This window comes from Gavia stellata, chromosome 7, assembly GCF_030936135.1.
Source record: "Gavia stellata isolate bGavSte3 chromosome 7, bGavSte3.hap2, whole genome shotgun sequence".
In the NCBI taxonomy this organism is placed as follows: Eukaryota; Metazoa; Chordata; class Aves; order Gaviiformes; family Gaviidae; genus Gavia; species Gavia stellata.
This window is the reverse complement of record NC_082600.1, coordinates 26,632,770-26,654,979: the sequence shown is the minus strand read 5'-3', so window position 1 is coordinate 26,654,979 and position 22,210 is coordinate 26,632,770. Positions and strand designations below refer to the sequence as shown.

Sequence of the window (22,210 nt, the reverse complement as noted above, 5' to 3'; positions counted from 1 at the left end):
TTGTCCCCATGTTTCTGATCCTGTCACTATTATTAGAATTATGGTAACGCCCAGATGTATTAAGTATCTTTCCAATACAATGATATGGCCCAGAGAGCTCCCAGTACCAAAAGAGAGACAAAGGAGATGGCACCAAGTCAACTTATTTTAGTATATTTTAGTCTCATTCTGAAGAATGGAAGACATGCTTCAGGACAGTCTGTGCATACCATGAATTTGCTCTTCTTTAAATTTCTTGATGACCCCAAGAAGCTCCTCTTACTGCAGTTGAACACTATGGCAGTTAATAGTACATTTTGAGCCTGTTCTTTATCACCGCTTTGTGAATTTTCAGCTCAACTGATTGTTGCATCCAAACTGATTTAACTGAATGCATTAATATGTGTTCAAAAGTATCTCCACTAAACAGTTTATATATGACTCCAAAAGTCTTCCAGGCCTTTTAATTCTCTATATTTGCAATGTCATCTGAAATGCAGTTGCGTTTCTAAAAGTGATGGGTTTTATTTTGTTGGGTTTACTTTTTTCTTTTTTTTTTTTTTAACTTAACTCCTTTTTGTTGTTTATTGCTTATAAACATCTCAGTTTCCAGTGCTAGTGATTTGGAACTAGCTGCACAGATGTTTATGCAATACACGTGTGTGTGCATCTGTCTGTCAGTTCTTATACACTGCTGAGTCTCTCATCGTTTTCAGATTTTCTGATTCAATTTAAACTGAATGACTATAGGATAGAAATCTCAAAGTTATGTTTCATATAAATTTCATGAAAATAAAGAGCTATATATCTGGAAAGGGGATTCAGCTACTGTTCCCATTAAGGCAAAGGCTGCAGCATGAGGCCACTCCTAATTAGACAGCAGAAAATCGACACAAGAATGCCCCAAACCCATGAAGGGAGGCATAATTTGGGGCATGCTTTATATTAGATATTGTAAGAGTTAGTCCCAAGACAGATTCACAGGAAATGAGCTTCATTACCTCCTCTGGTCACAGAACGAACATGTTTTTGCTTGCAATATTTGTTCCATTACTGTGCTAGGGATGGGTGTTAGATACAGGAATGGTAAGTGCCAGGAACATTCTTTCTGTTTTTGAAGATCATTAATATATCTTCTTTTCTTCAAAGTACTACAGTACCTCCCTGCTTTTAATCATGAGCAGCCCAAGCTCAGCTGCTACTGGCTAATACTCTTAGATGTTCATCATCCTTACTGACAAGCTGTACCTGTTGAGATTTTCTAATTAAAAACGTACTATTTTTGTACAGATAACACTTTGTGTATGGTGTTCATGTGTAGATGAGGAAGCAAGGAGAGGTGTGATCTAATGAGGCAAATATGGGATTGGGATTCAGGAGCTTCTCTGAGCTCTCAACCTAGCTTTTCATATTGCTTCAGTCTGTGGCTTAGGGAAAATCACTGTCTCTGTCATTGCTAACATTCTTCTTGTGCAAGACAGGGTTAATGCTGTCCTACCTCCCCAGAGAATTATGCAAGAGAATTAGCTCACTAATGCTTTACATGATTTTTAGCTAAAAAGTCTCGTAGTGTTCTAAGCATTTTTCAGATTGGTAGCCCTAAAAACTTGTCAGGAAAGCAAGTATTTCCTCAACATCAAGTTAAATCTGCCAGCCTGTGAAGTGTGGTTCAAAGTTTTTAACTTGCAGCAGCAATAGTTGTAGGGTGCTACCTGCTTCAGGACTGCCTCTGTCAGGGTTTGTCTAGGCTTCTGCTGTCCCTGGATCCTGACCTTTCAGAATCCTGAGTTATGAGGTCTGTCTCCTACTTTTTGGATGTGCTGAAATCTCTTCCCAGCCCCTCCTTTGTGTGGTCAGGCTCTGCTCTCCCCAGCTGCCCTCTTTATTTGCACAGTAGCTTCTCCTGGTTTCCTGTCCTGTCCCTATGGAGTTCACAGCAGGGCAGTATGCTTTGTAGCTGAATCCAGAAGCCATGGTCCGTGTCAGCTTCCAGTCTCCCCATCCTTGCCTGGAACGCAGCCAGAATCTCAGCACAGCGTGGAGACAAAGGCCTTTTTGGAAGTCTGTTACCCCCAAGAAAAACATCCATGACCTTTCTTTAGGCAGGTCTCAGCCCAGCTTTTGCTGATCAGACTTTGTTAGAGCATCCATGCTTGCTGTTTCTTCAGAGTCATGGACCTCCTTGCCAATGCATGTTAACACAGGGAAGGGGTTAAGACTGCATGCTTTGTGGAATCCAGGATCCTAGTGATTTTAATAGCAGGAAAAAGAACTTACAGGAAATATGCATAATATCAAATAGAGCACAATGAAATGTCACCCCTGAATAAGAAGGGGGAGCAGTGACTTGAGGGTCTCTGTCCCAATCCCATGATGTGTCAGACTCTTAAGATGCAAGAGATTAAACCAAGTTCCATTTTAGTTCGGTTTGCTGGGGGGAGATGGGGTGTGACTGCTATTTTCCAGACTTCTGCACTTGTACCAGCTACTTACTCAAAATCTGAAAGCTGTGATCAAGGTAGAGCTTCAGGGAAGGGAGAGGTTAAGAAGGATTGGTAGCTCGATGGCGTCTTGTCAGTGAGCTCTAGTTAGGAAACAGGCCTGTTTTGGCTCCTGCACTTCCTTTTCTCCCTAGAGCTCTGCCTGTCAGAAACGCCTTCCCACACACCACTGCCCTACCATTTGCCAGAGAATTGCGGGGGAGAGGGGCTTTTCCTGTCTGTGTGCTGAGACTCAGCCAGCCCTCAGACTGGTTTTCTCTGGAGCCTGGAGCCCACGCGCTGTGGCTTTGTGTGTTTTTCACCAGATAGAAACTGAGGACAAACGCAGTGAAGGGCACTGCTCCCAGCGTCACGCTGAGGTGACTGGCGAGTGCTCAGCTATTCCCCTCATCTCCTATCACTGACCTCTAGCTGCCAAACTACATGGTTACGGTATTGCCTCTCTGCCCTGGGAATCTGACTGACTTCGAGGAAAGACAAGGCAGAACTCCCAGCAGGTTGCTCCTTTCTGAAACAAGCTGAGCAGTTTGCAGAGCTCCCATAGGGAACCTTTCCCCACTCCTTGCTTCGCCAGTCCACTGCTCAGTTCTCCAGTGTCTTATAACATGCAGATTCTTTTGTTCCCTGTGACAAATCTCCAACATAATTACTCTCCCACCTGCTATAGGAATAGAAATATTTTCTGTTCCCTGGTATTAGTGGGGTTTTCCTTTTTGTCAGCTGCTGACCTGAAGTCCCTTTTTCAGAGAAGGTACCCTAAAGCCTTTCTGTTATTCCAAGCACCTACAGGGTTAGACTGAAGAACTGTCATAGTAACATCTTTCCCATAACCTTTTTCTTTCCTAGAACTGTGTCTCGATCCCACCTCCCACACAAAGAATAATTTAGCAAGATGAATGCAGAAAGTCAGTCAAAGCAATAAAAGCTTTACTTCTTTGTGGATGGGAGCCCACTGCAAGATTAGATTGAACATAGGACCTCTTGTTTCTTAATCCAGAATAGTATCATTCTGTGGCAGTAATGAGCTTGTCTGCCTTCCTAGAAGCAAGTCCCAGCTTCCAAGGGTCTAAAATTCAGCTCTGAAAACTACTTCACTGACTTGACCACTTAACTCTTCTTTTTATGGGTGGGACTGTCCCTGGAGCCCCAGAGTTGCCTTCGCCAGACAGATACTATCCCTCACAAAAATGTCACCCACCTCCATCAGCTCTCTCAGCAATATTCAGAGGCAATCACCAATTACTATGGTATTTTTGTTTTCTTTTTCTTTTACCAGGCTCTCTTTGCCAACTACTCACAATCCAGCACCAGCCATTTATCTATGCCAGCTGGCTCTGATGCCCGCAAGACATCAAGTGCCACTTCTAGTATACAGAAGGCAGCCAGTTTGCACAAAGTGATCCCATCCCAGAGCATGCCTTCTCAACTAGCTCCAAAGCCTCCAGCAAACCACAGGCAGACAGTGGTCAGAAAGGCTGCAGCCCAGAGGATTTCCAAGTAAGTTTTATCTCTTCCCATCTACAACAGGGAGTTGTCACTGGTTCCCTCGAGAAGGAATATTGGAGAAGAACCTGTTTACATGCAACTCTGACGTAGATCTTCTTGACTATGTTGTCCAAGATAAATCTCAGAATAACCTGAGCTGTGTATACTGAAATAGGTATGCACTATGTTGCATTCATATTTCACAATGGTAAGGCAGGTAAGACTGTAACATCATACAAGCATAAGGACATAGGAACTGCCAGATTGAATCAGAGAAGTATCTGATCCAGGGTGGGATTCAGTTACCTAAATACAGGTTGCTAGTGACATTTTAGATGCCCAGGACTATTCTGCCTGACCTCCAGCTGCTGCTCCAGATGAGCACAAGTCTGCTTGCAGATCTTGTGTTGTATCTCCCAGTCCCATGCAGATGTCTCAAATAACTTGAGAGTACCAAGTATGGTACTAGACATCTATGTTCAGGCATTTGAGTCACTCCCTCCATGTTTAATCTTTGGTGGGGGCTAGAATCTGGTGGGTCAGAAGAGGCTGCCAAAAAAAACCCCCACCAATATCCTTAACAAGCTAATCTGCCCTTGGACCAAGTTTCCCCATAAATTTAACACAATTTAACACACAATGATTGACTTATGCCTTCAAGTACAAGTGTTTATTTCATTTAAAGTGTTTATATTGTGCCTAATGTAACAACAGCTTTCCTCATTATCTGTAGAAATCCTTCTTTTAACTTTTACTAAGCTTTTAGTTATATAATGCTTGCCATTCTAAGGTAGATGGATTTGGCATGTGTGGTCTTTAAAAACAAAAAAAAATTCACCTTGAAATGTTGTGTACTGATTGTAAGTTTCCTTCCTTTCCATTTCTTGGTGTGTCTTCTCTTTTGTGCATTATGAGAGAATGTGAGCAAGACTTCTGGGTTTTCTTCTTATTCTTTATCTTTCCTGGTAGTTTCCTCAGCTCTCTGTTTATCTCCTCTTAAGTGACAGAACTGCTTTAGACTAAATCCTTCATCAGGTTTTTCCTCATATATCCACAGACTTGTTTCATCCCTGAATACTGAAGGGCAAAAATTGCATTGATAACTTCCTCCCTTATACTTACTCTACAGCCATAAGAGTCATAAAGCTTTCAGAGCAGGTTCCTGTGAGGTTTCCCGATTCTGTGGTCCCTTCCTGTTTAAAGAGAGAAGTTTTAGTGCGAGATTACTGATGAAAGACACCTTATGAAGATGCTAGGGCACTGTCAGTGTGTGTGGATCAAATCTGGAACTGCAAGGTGTATTTAAGGAGCTTGGACAGAACTGCTTTGGGGAAACTTGTGTATTTCCTGCCTGTACTCTTGATATCTTAAGAGACAGCAAACTGAATTAATCCCCCAAAACTATTTAAAAATTAAAAAAGATGCTACTAGACTTTGTCAACTCAGCACATGCAGATGTGAGCATCAGGTTTGGCAGGTATATGCTGGTGGGTTTGCTATCTAATTTCTTTTGTGTTAGGTAGCTCATGTTAGTACAGGTGACAGGCTGTGTCAGTGGGTTTCTCTGCCGGGTAGCAGGGATGTGTATTTGAAGATGCCGGTGTGCTGTGCTCACTTCTTGGCAGAGGAAATGTTTATCCTTGTGAGATGGAATTGCAGCTCCTTGGACAGACTTTACTTTGCTGCATTTTTGTGGTTTCTGCTCTGTGACAGGCAGGAGTGTGGGAAAACCGGAAAAAGTTCAGCACCAAAAATGCACAGTAGGGGGAAAAAAAAGCAAAAGATTCCTTCAGAATTTCAGAAAACTAATCCAAGTATTGAAGGCTGCAAGGAGCCGCTCCGGAAATACTTTCCAAGTTGCCTTTCAGTCTCCAGCACAAGGCTCCAAACCCATTCTTGCCATTCATGGGATCTTGCAGTAACATTTTTTCACTTACATGGAAAACAGCAGTGCCCAGCTATATTTCCACCATACTGAGAGCTGATCGTTTAAAAACTGCTATGTTTCAGTCTAATTTAATCCATTCATTGCTGTCAGGAAAAGACCAGAGATGCATTAACAGAGGAGAGTGAATGGAGAGAAGCCTCTGTGTCAAAGGAATATAGATTAGAGAAGAAAAAGACGTCTTGCATGCTCCAGCCTGTTCTTTACAGTCCCTGGTTATTCTGTAAAAAGTATTCTTGGACACTGCGTGTAGTCTGCATTCAAAAAACTCCAGTGGCAGAAACCCCACCATGTGCTATAGAAGACTATTTAAGAATCTAGACAACCTGATTATCAGAAAGTTTTTTATGATGTGCAATCTGAATTTTTCCTTTGTTTCATCCTGTTGTACCTTGTTCCTCCTTCCTGAACCACCCTAAACACTTTCCCTTGCAAATACTTTCCATCTTTTGAATATCCTTCTACTTCTTGGAGTTTCCTAATGTTGCTTAGACTTACTGAGGTTTTGTTAACCTCAAATAGTAGTTCCACCTGCCAAGTCCTTAATTGTCTTGAATTTACTGTATTTTCTTCAGTTTGTCAGAGTGCTTGCATTGTGGCACCCAGAATTGTACTCTTCCAGTGTGGAACTACCATATCCTTAGGTTATGACATGGCAAATATCCCTCTCCTTAACATCTAATCTAATTTTGGCTTTTTGGCTGCTTCATTGCTCTGTCAGGCCATTTTTGATTTGTTGCCCACTCTCACCCCCTAATATTTGTTGGCTGTTTTCCTGACCTCTTTCCTCAAAGAAGATCTCAGTGCTATATATTATTTCCACAAGACTCACTGAAACTAATCCCATTTTGTTGTTAAAGCTCTCATGTCTCTCTTTTTTTTTCCCCCCCATATATTTTGGTAAGACAGACCTTATTTCTCTGTCTGCTCTTGCACCACCTGGCTTTTGTTTAACATCTTAATAAAGATCATCTTTTTAAAGTTGTTTGTAGACTTTCTCCAGAGACTGGACTGTGAAGACAAACTAATATCAACTTTGTCTCTTTGACCTATCTCTTCCTTGCATGCATTATCAATTCTCTCCCAGCCAGCACACGTGGCTTCCAGAAGAGGAAGAAAAGAATAAGAAGTAGAAAACTCAACTACAAACAAAATGAGATGCTAAAGATGAACATTACTGACTAATTCAAAAACTATCTAGTAACTTGGACACTTCCCTCATTAAAACATAAAGGAAAAAGTAATGGAACAGCCAGACAATTCAGTCTTGTCCTTTCAGTTAGTTCCTGGCCTCTCTTGTTTTCTCAGGCTCCCAACTTGTAAAAGGTGGTGGATTGACTTTATAATGGATTGTGTCCAAAGCAGGCTCCTTGCTTAAGCTAACAGAGTGGAAAACTAGGGCCCATATTAAGGTGTGGAAAAAGACTAACTGGGATAAATGGTTTAATATGTAGAGCTACAATGAAATGTAGCCCCATAAAATGATCTCATGGGGCTCCATAGTTTTGATGAAATGTGCTCATATCACAAGTAGAAAGATAGTTTTTGAACAGCTAACACAACCATCTCTTCTTTCTTTCCAAGAGTAAGACCAGGTCCTTTCTACTGATCATGTTGCCACTACTATTGGCAGGTCTGTGAACCATGAAGAGACGTGCTGATAGCTGAGAGCAACATTTTGAGACAGAGATCACAGACACAGTATTCATAAGCCGTGAAATGAAGCACACATCCCTGGGAGCAGCATTTGGTGTATTGAATCTCCACGTTACAGATGACAGCATGCAAAGTAGAAAAATAGATTACTTCAACTGTCAGAATCCAGAGTGAACTGGTACAGGTGGTAGACAGAAAATTCTTCTGCTTTTAGGAATGACTAAGTCACAATAAATACAAATTTCTGCGCTATCATTCCTATCGTAACTTTTCAGAAGCCTGGTCTCTGACTATGATAGCATCAAGTAGAGCAAGGCCTCGAAAGGCCTGTGAACAGAACTATCAGTCCAAGAAAAAATCTCAGAAAATTTCAGCTGTCAATGTTAGACCACTGTATTTAAAGAAAGGAAATGCCAGGTAGAGTAAAGGAGCATATAGTTCAAGATGTTGTCAGGGAGAGAGGGAGAGCCCAAGAAGATCACTGAGTTTACCAGCAATAGACTGGAACATCACAGACTATTGGGGATGTTTATCAACGTGGCATAATTTCTTGTACTGAACTCCTCTGTAAATGTCATTCTCAACAACTCTATTCAGGAAGCCTTTCGAAACAAATACTCCCTTCAAGTCCCAACACCACAGCACAAAATCTTTCTACCTTGTCCTTCTTTTGTATAGTTGCTTTGCATGGTGCCAGCAGCAGAAGAGCCAAAGTTCTGCTCTATTGTAACTAGTACAGAAATAGGGTAGAGGTGATGCATTTCTCCAAGCATCCCACGGCAGGGTGGAGTCCTTACTGCAATTGGATACGGCAGTGGCCAGCTGTTCTAGGACAAACGGGCCAAGCCTGGCAAATGTACCAAAAGTAGAATGATGGCCACAGAGCAATTCCTGTAAAACACTATGGTTCTGGTTTGTATCCTGTCTTGCCCATGTGTGCTTATTCATAGGCATGCGTAAAGTGTCTTAAGTGGGCTGGGTACATCACACATATAAGCTGAGTGCCCACTGAAAAGAGGAGAGGCAGCAGGAGAGCAAGCATGTAACTGTTACTGGAACCCTTTCACTTTTTGGCTACTGCTGTACTGCAGCACGCTTGGTTTTTTAGCTCCTGAGCATCTGGGTTGATCAGGCTGCCTGACCCTTAGACATTTTTGGCAGCGAAAGCAGTGCATCTGAGAGACATGTCTTGATTTAACACCCTGACACAGCTGGGCTCACTAGGCCTGTAGCTTTTAGCCCTTGGCTAGCCTCAGATCATACACAGAGATACACATACGGAGATACCTTGTCCAAGAGCAACAAACCTCCCTGGCTCTGGGTCTTCACATCTGTTGCTGTCCTTTTGTCAAACATGGGCTTTTTGTGATGTGAATTTGTTAGTGTCAGTTCTGTCACCCCTGGACCATTAGATGCGTTCATAACGTCCCAGGAGTAGATTGTTAAAACAAAGGTGTTCAAAATTTAGTCAAGAAAGTGTTTCTTTGTCACCTGTGGAACAAGAGCATGCTGCAAATTTCTAGTCCAAGCTGGGCAGCTTAGGGCTGGTTTAGTGCCTAAATAAAGGAAGTCAGTATCAGTTTCAAGGAGGGATTAGCTGTATAAGAGGTAGAAAAGGGCAATGACAGATATTTAAGTGGAGGGAACAGTGGTTTTGTTAGTATATGAAGAAGAAGAAAAAATGGAGAACATAACAATGGATTGCATTGGAGAAGTGGAAGCAAAAACAACACAGACATTAAAAGCAGGAAAGTGAGAAAGGCAGTAGGGTTTCAGCCAACCCAAGGAGTAAGAAAGTGTAAAGGGGTTAACTCCATTTAAGCTGTGATTATATTCTGGCACTGGAGCTTCTATCAGGACAGCAGAGAGAACTTTAGGGGTGAGCTTAGCGTGGTGAGAGATCCATGACCCAGAAACAGATCTGAGAATGAGCTGTGTGGAGGTGACATTTGAAACTGTAAGAATCAAGGTACACTATGGGTAGGCAGAAAAGAAGAAGGGTAAGTCTGTAGAGAGAAAGAGATTCTCTAAACATAAACCACACTTTAACGTTAGAAATGTGACGGTTCCCTGTTTTGGTTTTTTGTTGTTGTTGTACTTGCTGGCATTCTTTATGACATTTTCAACCACTAGTCTTGCATTCTACCTACAGAAGGGTGAGCTGAATTTGGCTGTCAGTTGCGATGCATTAAAGAAGTGGACAAGCTAATTATGAGCATGGAATCTCTAGGGAGCTGCTGGAGAGGGTACAGCAAAGGGCTACAAAGATAATTAGGGGACTGGAACATCTTTCTTATGAGGAAAGGCTGAGGGACTTTGGTCTTTTTAGTCTGGAGAAGAGAAGACTGAGGGGCCATCTTACTAATGCTTAGAAATACTTAAGGGGTGGGTGCCAGGAGGATGGGGCCAGTCTTTTTTCAGTGGTGCCCAGTGACAGGACAAGAGGTAACGGGCACGAACTTGGTCATAGGAAGTTCCATCTAAAGACGAGGAGGAACTTCGTTACTGTGAGGGTTGTAGAGCACTGGAACAAGCTGCCCAGAGAGGTTGTGGAGTCTCCTTCTCTGGAGATACTCAAAATTTGCCTGGATGCATTCCTGTGCAACCTGCTCTAGGTGAACCTGCTCTGGCGGGGGGGTTGGACTCCGGAGGTCCCTTCCAGCCCCTATCATTCTGTGATTCTGTAAGAAGCATAAAGATCTATCTGGATTCTCAGCTCCCAGAAGGACCATGCAGTATCAGCAGCAAAAGAAACCGTAAGTGCAGATCCAAAATTCTCTCCAAGAGACAATAAATATAGAAACAGGCACCTCATTTGACAATAGCATTTCAAATTATGGCTGTCTGAAGTAAGGGGTTGTGTTTTGCAAATGTCGTATCTGCATCCCTCTCCCTTCCTGTATGGACTCCTATTTATTTCACAAAAATCCAACTGAGATAGAATACAGGAGTCCCACACTGGCCTTTTAGCTGCCAGAAGCACCTGGATTACTGGCAACTTGCTGACTTTGAAATCTGAAAGCAAAAGGTTTCAGACAAAACTATAGAAACTGCACATGTGTGCCTGGGTCTGTTAGTCATCAGAGCATCACATGGGGATTGGAGATGACAGTGCTCTTTTGGGGAAAGAGCTCACAGTAACTATGTAACACTGCAGAGCCTGCAAGTGAAGGACTCTGCCAGAGAGAGGGAGCGTACATGCAGAAGTCTGGAGTGATTAGAATAGAGTTGGGCAGGAAGGAAGAAAGGCAAGGAGCGATAAGGGAGAAGAGAACAAACCAGGAACAGATGGATCAACTGTATAGATTTTTAAGGGCAGAATAGATCATTGCAGCTGTATAGCTTGACCTCGCCTTGTGAGTAGACCCATTTTTTATGTAGGAGGGCATGGTACCAGTTTTGTAATAAATCTTTGTAACAGTTAAAGGAAATGTAGTTGTACTCCACAGCGTATAGTTTTGCTGTAACTCAAATGCTGAGATAAATGCAGGAGCATTTGCATAAAGTATCTCCTTGAGGACTGTCACTGGACTACTGGAGATTAAATACATCCTGTGGGTCTCAGTTTCCAAGACAAGTGAGAAATCTTGCCTAAATGAGTTGTCTTTGCTGAGACAAGATGCAAGGACTTAACTTTTGAATGTAGTGTGGTTTTGCCAGCATGTGCTTTTCTGTTCTAAGATTGCTTAATCATTTTACTTCAAATCACTGGAATAAGGTGACCACAGCATTACTAGTTGAATTGTGCGTTGGTGGTCCAATACCATTTACTATCTCCTTTATCCTCCAGAATCAGCTTCCAAGGCACGTGGGACAATTAAGTGTTTTAGGCACATCAAAGTCCTGCTGGTGGCTTGAGTGTTCATCTGTCTTGCTCTGCCTTTTTCGAGTCTGTTGCTGTCACTGCCTTTTTCATACCATGTTCAGGCACAGCTTCATAGCTACAATTCCAGTGAGATTATGTAAACTAGGAGAATTCTCAATTTTTTGTTTAAGACTTTTATTATTCCTTGGTATATCCTTTCTTATCTCTGTCTACTTTGATGCTTTTACCTGTTAGGGTGACCTCCACTGAAAGGCAGCTGAACGGATTCCAGAACAGCCTTCACAGTGCTGCATCCTGTGAGCCAGGGACAAATTCCACAGGTGAGTGCTAGTGCCGAAGACCAGGAAAGTAGGGGTGGGCATGCTGGGATTCTTCCATCTTTCTCAAGCACTGGCAGGAAAAAAGCTTTCTCAGCAAGAAGAAACACAGCTGCCTACCCTGCATGTAGTGGTTCCTAGGTAACAGTCTGGGTTCAGCTGTGCAGGGAATTTATTCCTCCTGGGATTAAAAAGACTAAACAGAAGGCAGCAAAGGCTGAGTTTCAGAGAGTTGGAAGAGGAAGATCCCTAAAAATGTAGCTGGGGAAAAAAAAAACTTGGCTAAAATGGCTCCTCTTTGCTTTAGGCTTTGGCTCAAAGATGCTCTGTTGTTTAAGCTTGGGCTGTAATAAAGGGCCAGGACATTCTTTACATTTTTCTTCGGTCTTGCAGAAAACCCCCTTAGTTCAGAGAGACATAGTTGAGACTTGTGAAGTCAATCAGAAGAAGTGAAAGTTCTCAAAGGAAAATCACTGAAACTTACAGAATCAAATCTTCATCATTTCCTAGTGGCTGATTAAGTCAAACAGGTTTATCTGCTGTTAAGGTCTCAGTAAATGAGGACCCAATCCATTTTTCATTGATGTAGACCTATTAGCAGGTAGAGTGTAGTCTTGATGAAGCCATGTTACCCATGGCCCAAAGTAATTTGTGATGGTGCTGTAATGGAATATGTGGACAAATTATGGCCTAGAATCCTTTAAAAAAATATGTTTCTGACCTTTTGTTTTGCTGTGAAAACCCTGAAAACATGACTTAAGTATCACTAATGCAGTGATCTCTGTGTTTTCACAGGCTGTGAAAGAAAAGTTTGCATAGGGGTGAACTACCCAATTCATCTCTTGGATATTTAGGTCTGAAACTTAAAGATCACATTTCCATTATTAATGTCAGTGATTTTATTGCTGATCCTCTAGCACAAACATTCAGCTAATGCACTTATTGTACAGTTCCAAACTGCTTCCCATGCTTTAACATCTGCCAAAAACTCCAGTTGTCCTACCAGAAATTTTATAGGGCGAATAGCCATAGTCAATTAAAAAGACCCTACGGCACACTGGATCATGACAGTGTAGGTATGGAATATAATGGGATTATCAAAATAAATAAAATTATGTTAACACTGTAGTGTATGTATAGTTGAGGCAAAAGTTCTGGTCTACTATATAGTTCAAGTTGAGTTTTTAGTACAGTGTATAAAGCAAGGTTACACATAAATTTACAGGTAAATGTAAAAACAGAGTTCTCAATATATTGACCAAACTGGTTTGCTGAGTGGACTTACATGAAGGTGTTTGTGTGCTGAATTCTGCCTTCTTTTTCACAGTTTTAAGAGCACTCTCACAGTTGCCACCCTGTAATTTTAAGCTCTGCAAGAGTTTCTCTCCGTCTCTTCTGGGTGCTGTTGTTGTTACGTGTGTCTGTGATAACTGTAGGTAGCATTTTTCTGTCCTTCCCTGTTTCTGTGAATATTTATGCAGAGCATGCGTGAGGACTGTTGATAATATTAATGATGGAAGTCAACAGCCAGAGCTGCAGGAAGAGTATAGGCTAGATAACTACTACAAAGTTCAGGGTAGTCACCCTCTCTGGGAATACTTGTAATCCAGTGAGAACTGAGAACTTCGGCTCATGTTTCCTTCTGTAGAACTAGGCTAGCTGCACTGTACTAAACTTGTCCTCTCTGAAGCTGAAACAAAGAATTTAGCCTGCCATTTAGCTAAGAGTGTGAGGGCTTAGATAGAAGCCTAGTTTGGCTAGGGGTAGGCTAGTAGAACCATGGTGGGTAGGTCACTCAAAGCTTTCTTGTTGCTAGAAGAGGTATATAGCTCCAAGAACAGTACTAAATATTGCGGTGATTGAACTAACTAGAGCAAAATGTTTGTTCTTGGAAACTGGGGAATGATATTTTCTTCAGCTTTACACCAAGCCACTGGTATGCGTCAGAGGCTGCTGTGCCCAGTCTGTGTGTCTCAGAAACTACTCTGGTCCTTCCTGCAGGAACAGCTGTTTTTCTTCTTCACTCTCTCCATTGATTGCTTACACTAGGACTCTGATTTCCCTCATCAGCAGCTTATTTAGGGTTACTGTTTCACATGTATTTAGTATCCTAGATACCAACTAGAGGGGTTGGAGACACAAGTCATAAAGCAGATTACAGAATAAACTGCAAGCATTTAAAGACAGAAGGCTGTGAAAAGTTGCATAGATAAAAGAGGAACCAAGCAGAACCTCTGTATAAACACACACAAATGTTCAAAAATGTCTGAGAAGCTTGAATAGGCCTTCTCCTCTAACAGCCTATTTGAGGATAGCTATGGGACTCTGCAGAGAAGAAGCATAAATATGTCACAAATGATCTAACCAAAAGTAAGGATGATGCTCAAAGAGAGAGTCAGACAGTAAGGAAACTTTGAACCAGACTGTCCAGAAAACAGTTCACTGGTGGTTAGTACTGCAACTGTAGGAGAATACCAGTTGTAGATAGTGTTGTGCAGTGGGCTCAAGCTCTTGCGGACAGATCCCTTGAGATGAAATAAAAGGGAAAATAAAAGTCAGCATTTCTGCAAAGCAGCTCAGGATTCTGAAACAAGCCACCACTACAATGAAAGTGTGGCAGCCTCTCATCCCTATGGCCTCATCCTCATTTTGTGGAGAGGCAGAAGTGTGTGTGAGCTGTGTGCCACTGGCGTAATGAGAGAGAAGGCAAAGATTCTCATGAGGATCTACAGACAGGAAGCTCAATCTGCAAGCTATCATTTGGGGGTTATTTGTAGTGTCTGAACAGACAGTTTCCTATCAAAGTTCCTGAAAGTTTAACAGGATTTATTCTATTAAAGAAATACTAAGAATTACTACCTCTAGGGAACATTCAGAATGCTTCTGACCTGATTTTTCACTGAAATTGAACACCCAGCCACTAGTGGGTTGTCAGTTGTTCTGAAAACACAGCCATTATCACATTGCTTTTTTTATTCTGTGTTATTTTGAGGGTCCCTCAGTATTACACTGGTTGTTTCCTGCTTCATAGAATTTAGCAATTCAATTAGTATTAATGAAATAGGGTGATTGTGAAATAAGAAATCAATTCTCTTTTCCAAGTCTTCTTCAGAATATAGATTGCCGAGTAACAGCTAAGCTAACTAGCATGGTGGGTTGTTCACTTCCAGGTTGTCTTTGTGAGGCTGTGTTTGATACGGTGACTTCAGATGATGAAAGAAGGAACCTACAGGCTGGTCTTTTTTTACTGTATATATTAACAATGTAAGGTTCATGGAGACATTTTGCCATATTTTGCTGGGTTTTTTCCTGTTCCTCTCTAGTGGCATTAGGTGAATAGTACATGAATTCTTTTTCTCAAGGAAGTGAAGTTCTAGGTAAAAAAGGTGTCATTTTTCCACCAGAATTTAGCTTTTGAACAACTGGCAAGGAAGTTCTATAGCTATGTGAAAGACCTCATAGTTAGAAATTTATTATATGTAATATTCTTCCTTTTTGAAAATGCTAATACAAAGCAGGTTTTAGGGGGAATAGAGGCTGAAGGGCACTTCATGAAAATATAACAGCATAGTCCCAGGCAGCTTCTCTGTTCCTGAGCTGGACTCCTATCTGCAACAACCTGGAAACAAGAACAATCTGAAACTACAGTTAACCTCAGTGCAGTTGTGGAGTGGATGCACAAGATGATGACCCCAGCTGATTTTATTTGGTTTGGTTTGATTTGTAAAGGTAACAGCAACTATGAGTGAAATCTGTCTTCTGTCCTTGTGCTTCTCTCTTTTGTTTGCTGCCAACTTCTTGAGAGTTTGTGAATTTTTTATTTTAAAAGCTTCAGAAGACAGAATGCCTCTGGGATTCTGTTTTGCTAAGGCAAAAATATAATGTTCTAATAACCTATAACCTAATAACCTAATAACCTAATAACCGGGCAAGACTGATGCCTGGCTCCAGACTCTACAGGACTTTCACCTTTTCATACTCAGACTGATTAACATACTTAACATACTCGGTTTTATGGTGCTAATGTTTATGTTACTAGTGTCCATATGGCTTTTCCACTACATGTGCTGGGAGAAGAAAAAAGCATTAGAGTTACTGATTAATGGAGGTAAAAGTTAGTAATATGCTATCTGAGTTTGACAGCAGTGCAAAGTCTCAGATCTCTACCTAGTCTAGTTTAAAGCATGAGTCCAAAACTAATTTATTTGTATTCTAGTTCTCTTGAGTATACTTCATACAGAAGGTGAATGTCAAAACTCATTCTGAAGCTAGGAAGGAAACTTCTTGAGCTAGGTGGTATAGACTTGATTTTATTCCCTATGATTCCCAGGTCTGTATCTGAGCTTAGTTGCAGGATGATGCACAGTTGTCTGTTTACTTTGGACATTCACCTGGCCCCCATATCTGCATGAATGCAAGTCCTGAAGGTATACAACTCTTTGAAATAAAGTGTATCATCATCTGTAAGGACTTAAAACCGGATCCTGAACTGTGAAGAGACTAGTTAAAGAATATGGGGATTAATAAAATGGTTTGGATCTAATCCATGTAGAAAGCAGGCTGTTGTTCTTAGTTTTGTAGTGATTTCCTCCTTTAAGCTAAGGTGGAGAGCAGCATCTGAATGCCATCCAAATAAGATGAACGTGCAAGCAGTGTGGTCTGGTATAAAGCAATGAGTGGAGCCTGCTTGCAAACTAGTGATAGTAAGGAGCACTTTTGTACTTACTCTTCTCTGCATCTAGAACGCTCCAGATTTTTTTCATTTTACAGGAAATCTACAGGTAGACTGTGTTTTTTCTAAAGTTTTTTATATCCAAGATTATTGTATGGTCCTTCATAAGGAGGTCATGTATGTCTTGTTATTGGAGACCTGAAATTAGAGTTAATATTGGAGGTGCTAAGCTGTGACTGGCTGTTGTCTACTCATTGTTTGAATTAATATTATTCCTGAAATGCAGTCTCTTTTATATAAGCTTAAGGAAAGAAAAGAAGAGATTCTTTTAGCAGGTATGCAAAAGTACAAACTTCGAAATTGTCCTGCACCAGCAAAAGAAAAAAAAAGGCAAGTAAACACAACAGGCAGTTAAACAAGACACATACAATCACTTTGTATTGTTTGCCAGATCTAAACAAAGAAAATGCCTAGGATTTTGAGATTCTTTTTTATCAGCCAGTGTCTCTCAACTCTCTTGGAGCATAAAGGGTGGGGATGGGATGGGATATGTACTGTTGCCACTGTGCATGGCCTGTGTCAGCCTCCCAGCCATTTGCTACAGTAGGGTGGAATTCCCAGCTGCCCAGCCTTGTCCAGGCTTCCTCAGCTTCTGCCAGGCTCCCCTGCAGCCTTGGAAGGCAGTAGATTGTTGAACACCAATGTATTTATTTTTATGTTGTTGCCACATTCCCAAGAGGAACCTTGGCTATGATTTCAGCTGGTCTCACCATACTGTCCAAATCCTTCATCAGGAGCAGCTGGGAAAGAAATCACTCAGATTTCTGCACAGCACATTGCTGGTACGCCTCCTCCCTCCCACTAATCCTGTTAATTCCAGTCTTCATTTGCCACCCTCCTGGTTCTCTCTTGTTGCTGTGACTGACTGCACAAGTGGTCTTGACTTTGAAAGGTGACCTTCAAATAGGCACCTCAAATAACCTTTATGTCAGACTACTTTGGCCACTCAGACACAAGATATGTTATGACACAAAAGAGCAACTTTTGATGTCACCTCATTACTTATCCTAGTGCAGGAATGGAGTAATGATGAGCTCTTCCACATAAATCCTTCCAGAACCACCTGTCTGGCTGAGAAGCTCTCGGTGGGTCACTGAAAGGGAACAGCAGTGTGATATCCAGCACCTTGCATCAACCTTTTCCAGTGCAGCCTCTCACCCTGCATACAGCCTTTGTCAACAGCAGTAATAACATTCTGTCAGCATCTTTCTCTGTAGCACCATCTTCATGCAGAGAAAGGGTTATTGAGAAACAGAATTAGTATATTTTATCATATTTTGGAAAGCAATGGAGCTTGAGGTGAATCCTACTATTGTGCCTGCCTTTTTGGGAGGGCAAAGAATCCGTTACAATGGAGAATATTTGGTTTCACATTTGTTCTTGGAATTATCTTCCTAAAGCCATTGTTCTTTCATGCATCATGAAAACATCCTGGATCTTCTCCCTCTCTCCCCTGCTGGCTTCCATGGTTTCATAAAGAGGGCAAACTGGAAGGGGGAAAACAAAATTTCTCTCCCTGCTATCATTGTTGCATCTGTCCCAGGTCAGACAATGACAGACAAGCCTGTAGTACCAGATGGACCAGAAGGGAAAGGAGAAGGGTAAAGAAAGACCTTTTCCTTACTCTGTTTCTTGGTACTCTTTGAAGGAGCAGGGAACCATTACCTTATGACTAGCAATGAGCAAATATTGATGTCTCTAACCTTTAAAATAGATAGAAATTATCAACAGGGCATGACTATGTTCAAGTTTATCCAGTTACCAGAAAACTGTGTGTAAATCTCATTAAATCCCAGCAGAGTGTAAAGCTCTGCCAAAAGCAGCATTCCAGGCCCTTCTCAGATGATGTTAGGAAGGTAATGTCCAACTCAGCCATCGCCTCACAGCTAGAGCTAAGGGTCAGTGTTCACTTCTAATGATCAGAAATTACATTTATTCCTTAACTTGTGAGAGCAGCCTGCTTCTCACACCTTTAGTCAATCTTTTGCCTTTCTTCTATGAAAGGAAGGAGCTTTTTCCTGTTGCTACTGGTCTCATGCCACTGAAAGGACATTCCAAGTCTCAGGACCACTGGGAAAGCAGGATAAAAAGGAAAGGACAGTCTCTAGAAATTGGCTTCCCTCTTTAAGAACTAGAACCCAGCTTGAATTTTAGGACCCTTCACTTCTGACAGACTCAAAGAAAACTCCGAGGCAGGATAAGTAATGACTTCAGGCAATTGGCATTTTTGCCTGACTGGAGGCTGAGCATTGCTTGTTCTCAGTAGTTAGGTGATGGCGAACTGCCTGTATTTCCTTGCTGTGTTGGAAATGTCATTCAAGACCAGGTGTGCAAAGACTGAGGAGAGGTTATATAATATCTTGGCTACTTCTGTCTCACATCTGGCCCTTTGGCATTAAGTTACCTATAGAGAGGTTGCCTTTGCCCATCCAAATTGGTTTTTGTTTTAATCTGGCATTATTTTTTTGAGACTAAAAATAGAAGCCAAAATGCGTGCGAATAGGGTAAAAGGAGTGTCTGAATTTATGAAATGAAATGTAGGGAAGAGCCAGAGAAGAGAGAGCCACAACAAACCAGGGAGTAGGGAGCTGAATAAGAGAAATCAGAATGAAGGCTGTCAAGTACAGAAAGGCATTAGCAGTCAGGGTGAGGAGCCCACCCAGTGTCTTCTCTGCAACATGGGGAGCAGGAAGGCTCACACTGGCTTCCACTGCTATTTCTCCACTTGTTAATAAGGCTGCTCACTGCTCTTATCATGCAGGGATACTTCACTTGAATGCAGTTGTGTGTACTGTTTATGTCACCCGCCCAAGTGAATTTTCATGACTTGGAACTGCTGCTTTCCCTTCCCTGCCTGGACCAGCAAGCAAACTTGAAATTGTGCCCAAAAGATGGGGGAGGGAAGGCTGGCCTTCTGTTGTCAGCTGTCCTGGCTTGCTAGTGTCAGTCACTCATGGATATAAATAAACCCCATCTATTTATTGCCTTTCTTAGTTGCACTTTATATTATCAAGAGAATACTGGGCATCACTCTAGGATTAGAAATTCCCTTGGCTCTGGGATAAAAAAAAATCTGAATTTCTAGGATTATCAGAGCTTTTCCAGGAGAAAGGAAGTTCCTGTTTTCAACAGTAGATTCAGGAGGCTTGGACATGCTTCTCAGTTGCTGCCACAGACTCGCTGTGGGTATGATGAAACAGCTTAAACTAGCTCTAAAAACTGTTAGCACAGGTCCCTGACCCAGTACTGTCATCTAGCCTACTGTTCTGCTCTGTCTCATTCTTGCAGCTTGGAAGCAGAGTAGATTAGGTGCTGGTTTCTGACCAAGGCTGTGTACATCTGTGCTGGGCAAGTCTATATGGCACTGAATTTTAGTGTGCAGGTATCCCATATATGACTTTACAGAATTCCTGTGATTTCCTTGTGACTCAGAATCATATCCATAAAATGCAGGTAATCTTCCCCCTATGTAACTGTTCTAAGTACAAAAGTGTTGAAATTTTTGAGGTGCAGTCATGGATGACATAATAGTATGTAAACATGTGGACAGACATGCAAGCAGATACTTTAACACCTCCTGGCAGGCAGAGAATAAAGGAGATTCATTCTGTTGTATGTGGTGATTCACTGCAATGACTCTTCTCACTAGGGAGAATCAACCCTTAATGTTGGCTGCTGTCAGTAACAAGGTTTTTTTTCTGTCCCCCCTACTCGACCAGAACCTCAGCCTACTCAACCAGAAGGAGGTGGAATGCTCACCAGTAGTTTTGAAATTACAAAACTTCATAGAATTATATACATTAATATTTATTAAATTATTGAATTGGCCATGAGCTGCACTCATAGTAGGAACCTACATATTTACTTGTAGACGTGGGAATGCCCCTCTCTGTGTTGAGTCCTCAATGTAGCCATACAAGAGGAGTTCACACAAAGTGATTTTAATTCAGTTTGTGAGAAAAGACAAACTGTGCTGTGCATTTCTTAGGAAAAGGAAGGCTCAAAAGTCTCATCATAACAGGACGATGAGGTTGAATTTAGCTGCCTCTTTCATGTGCCTTTGTTTCCTTAATTTCAGCATATTGCCAAGGGATAGGTTTCTGGACTGGTATCCTGTCTTAATACACATAGTTGACAGTTTGGTTCCTAATTCAGGTTCCAAACTTTGTGTGCAGTGACATAACTGGCAATCCTGCTTTCTAAACATCTTTCCAGATCCTCTGTGCTATGTGGTGTTTGGCTCTATGCTGGGCTTTCAAGGAGAGCATATTTTTTTAAAATACAGCAATATTTTTAATAAACAGCTCTCAACAAATGTCACTCAGATTTAGGAGCAAGCTGATGTGCTAAATACACAGGACAAGCTTTACCTACTAGATTAGCTGTAAAATGCAAACTGTCCAAAATAAACTTGGTACATTTCTAAGTGTTTTGGATTTTTCTTTTTAAAGGACTCTCTAAGGATTTTTAAGTAAAAGAAGCAAAGATGACATTGACTTTTTCCCATAACATGCCTAAGCAGGAAACTGTCACAGTATGTAGAATTAAAATCTATCTCTATAATAATGGGAAGAAAAGATTTTCCTTATCCCCATTTTGTTTCTTTTAAAGATCAATCTTTTCACACCCCCATCTCTCCTGCACCAGGGTCCTTAGCCTTTTTTGGAGGGGAGAAGTAGACTCCCATGCAAGCGAATGGGCAAAAGACACAAAGAAAGAGACAAAGCATACTGATATGGGAGAGGATTTAGAGCTACTGGAGGAGCATGTGAAGAGTCAGACGCGAAGAGTGAAGAAGGTATTCTGGGGCTTGAGTGGAATACCAAGAGTACTTTTTCACGCAGTAGCTTATTAAGTTAGGTTTCGTCATACTGATCTGTGATCTCATCTGTTACTGTAGAGAGAGGTTGTGTGATAGGGAGATCCAGATTTCTGGTAATGGCTGAGATTTGCAGAGCAGTGCAGCAGTTTTTCCTGCAGAACAGTCCCCCGTGATTACTCAAAATCTTTGCTTTGTGTTTTTTCCAGCCTCTGCTCACAGAGAAGGACTAACAGTGAACACGAGGTGAGGAATCCAGAGCGTTGCTTCAAATATGGGGCAAAGGAAAAAGCAGCAGTGGCTTCATACCACCACACTCCCATAACACCCAGGAAGGAGTGAAGAGGAGGCCCTGGTGAGAGGACAACCCACTGAGGAGAGTACCTGAATGTCTGTGGAAGCTGGTGATACATCTGCAAGCTGAGGTGAATGATTGCCTCTGAGAGCTTCTGCTGCTGAGTCTTGGGGTCCCTTCCTCCCACCTCTTCCTGATCACTAACCATGAGATTTTTCTAGAAGATAGAGGTCCTCCAGCTGTCTGTATTATTCTTCCTAATGTCCAAGTTTGAACATAAAGTCTCATTTGCTCAGCCATTTCAGTCTGTCCTAGTCTGGTAACAGCCAAGATTCTCTGCTGTCATCACATGGCAACCATCAGCAGAGAAAAATATTAGAACATATGACTAAAGACATCCATGTTGGTTGCCATCTTGAATTTTGGCACAGAGCCATGGAAATGCTTGGTTTGAATAAAGTAATTTCATTTGTTTGTTTTGGTTATAATTTCAGTTATTAATTCACACCCCCAAAATATTTGCTGTCATTATATTGGACAGGATTTTAAATCTGTCTTTATGTTTCACTGTTGGATGCTTATGTTCTGTGTGGCTTATTTTTGTATTTTAATTTCTGTTTGTTTAGGCTTTATAAACTTTTTTAATTGGCTGATG

General features: G+C 41.6%; 1 protein-coding gene across 1 annotated transcript in view; it reads left to right on the top strand.

The window, feature by feature from the left end:
• The window catches only part of TTLL5 (tubulin tyrosine ligase like 5), a 142,605-nt gene extending 120,633 nt beyond the window's left edge, over positions 1-21,972 (top strand). Inside the window, exons 32-34 of the mRNA XM_059819381.1 lie at positions 3,757-3,977; positions 11,627-11,712; positions 21,470-21,972. Of these exons, the coding sequence (XP_059675364.1) occupies positions 3,757-3,977; positions 11,627-11,712; positions 21,470-21,510 (348 nt within the window). The 3' untranslated portion in view covers positions 21,511-21,972. The remainder of the gene's footprint in view (positions 1-3,756; positions 3,978-11,626; positions 11,713-21,469) is intronic.
• Positions 21,973-22,210: the final 238 nt, after the last annotated feature.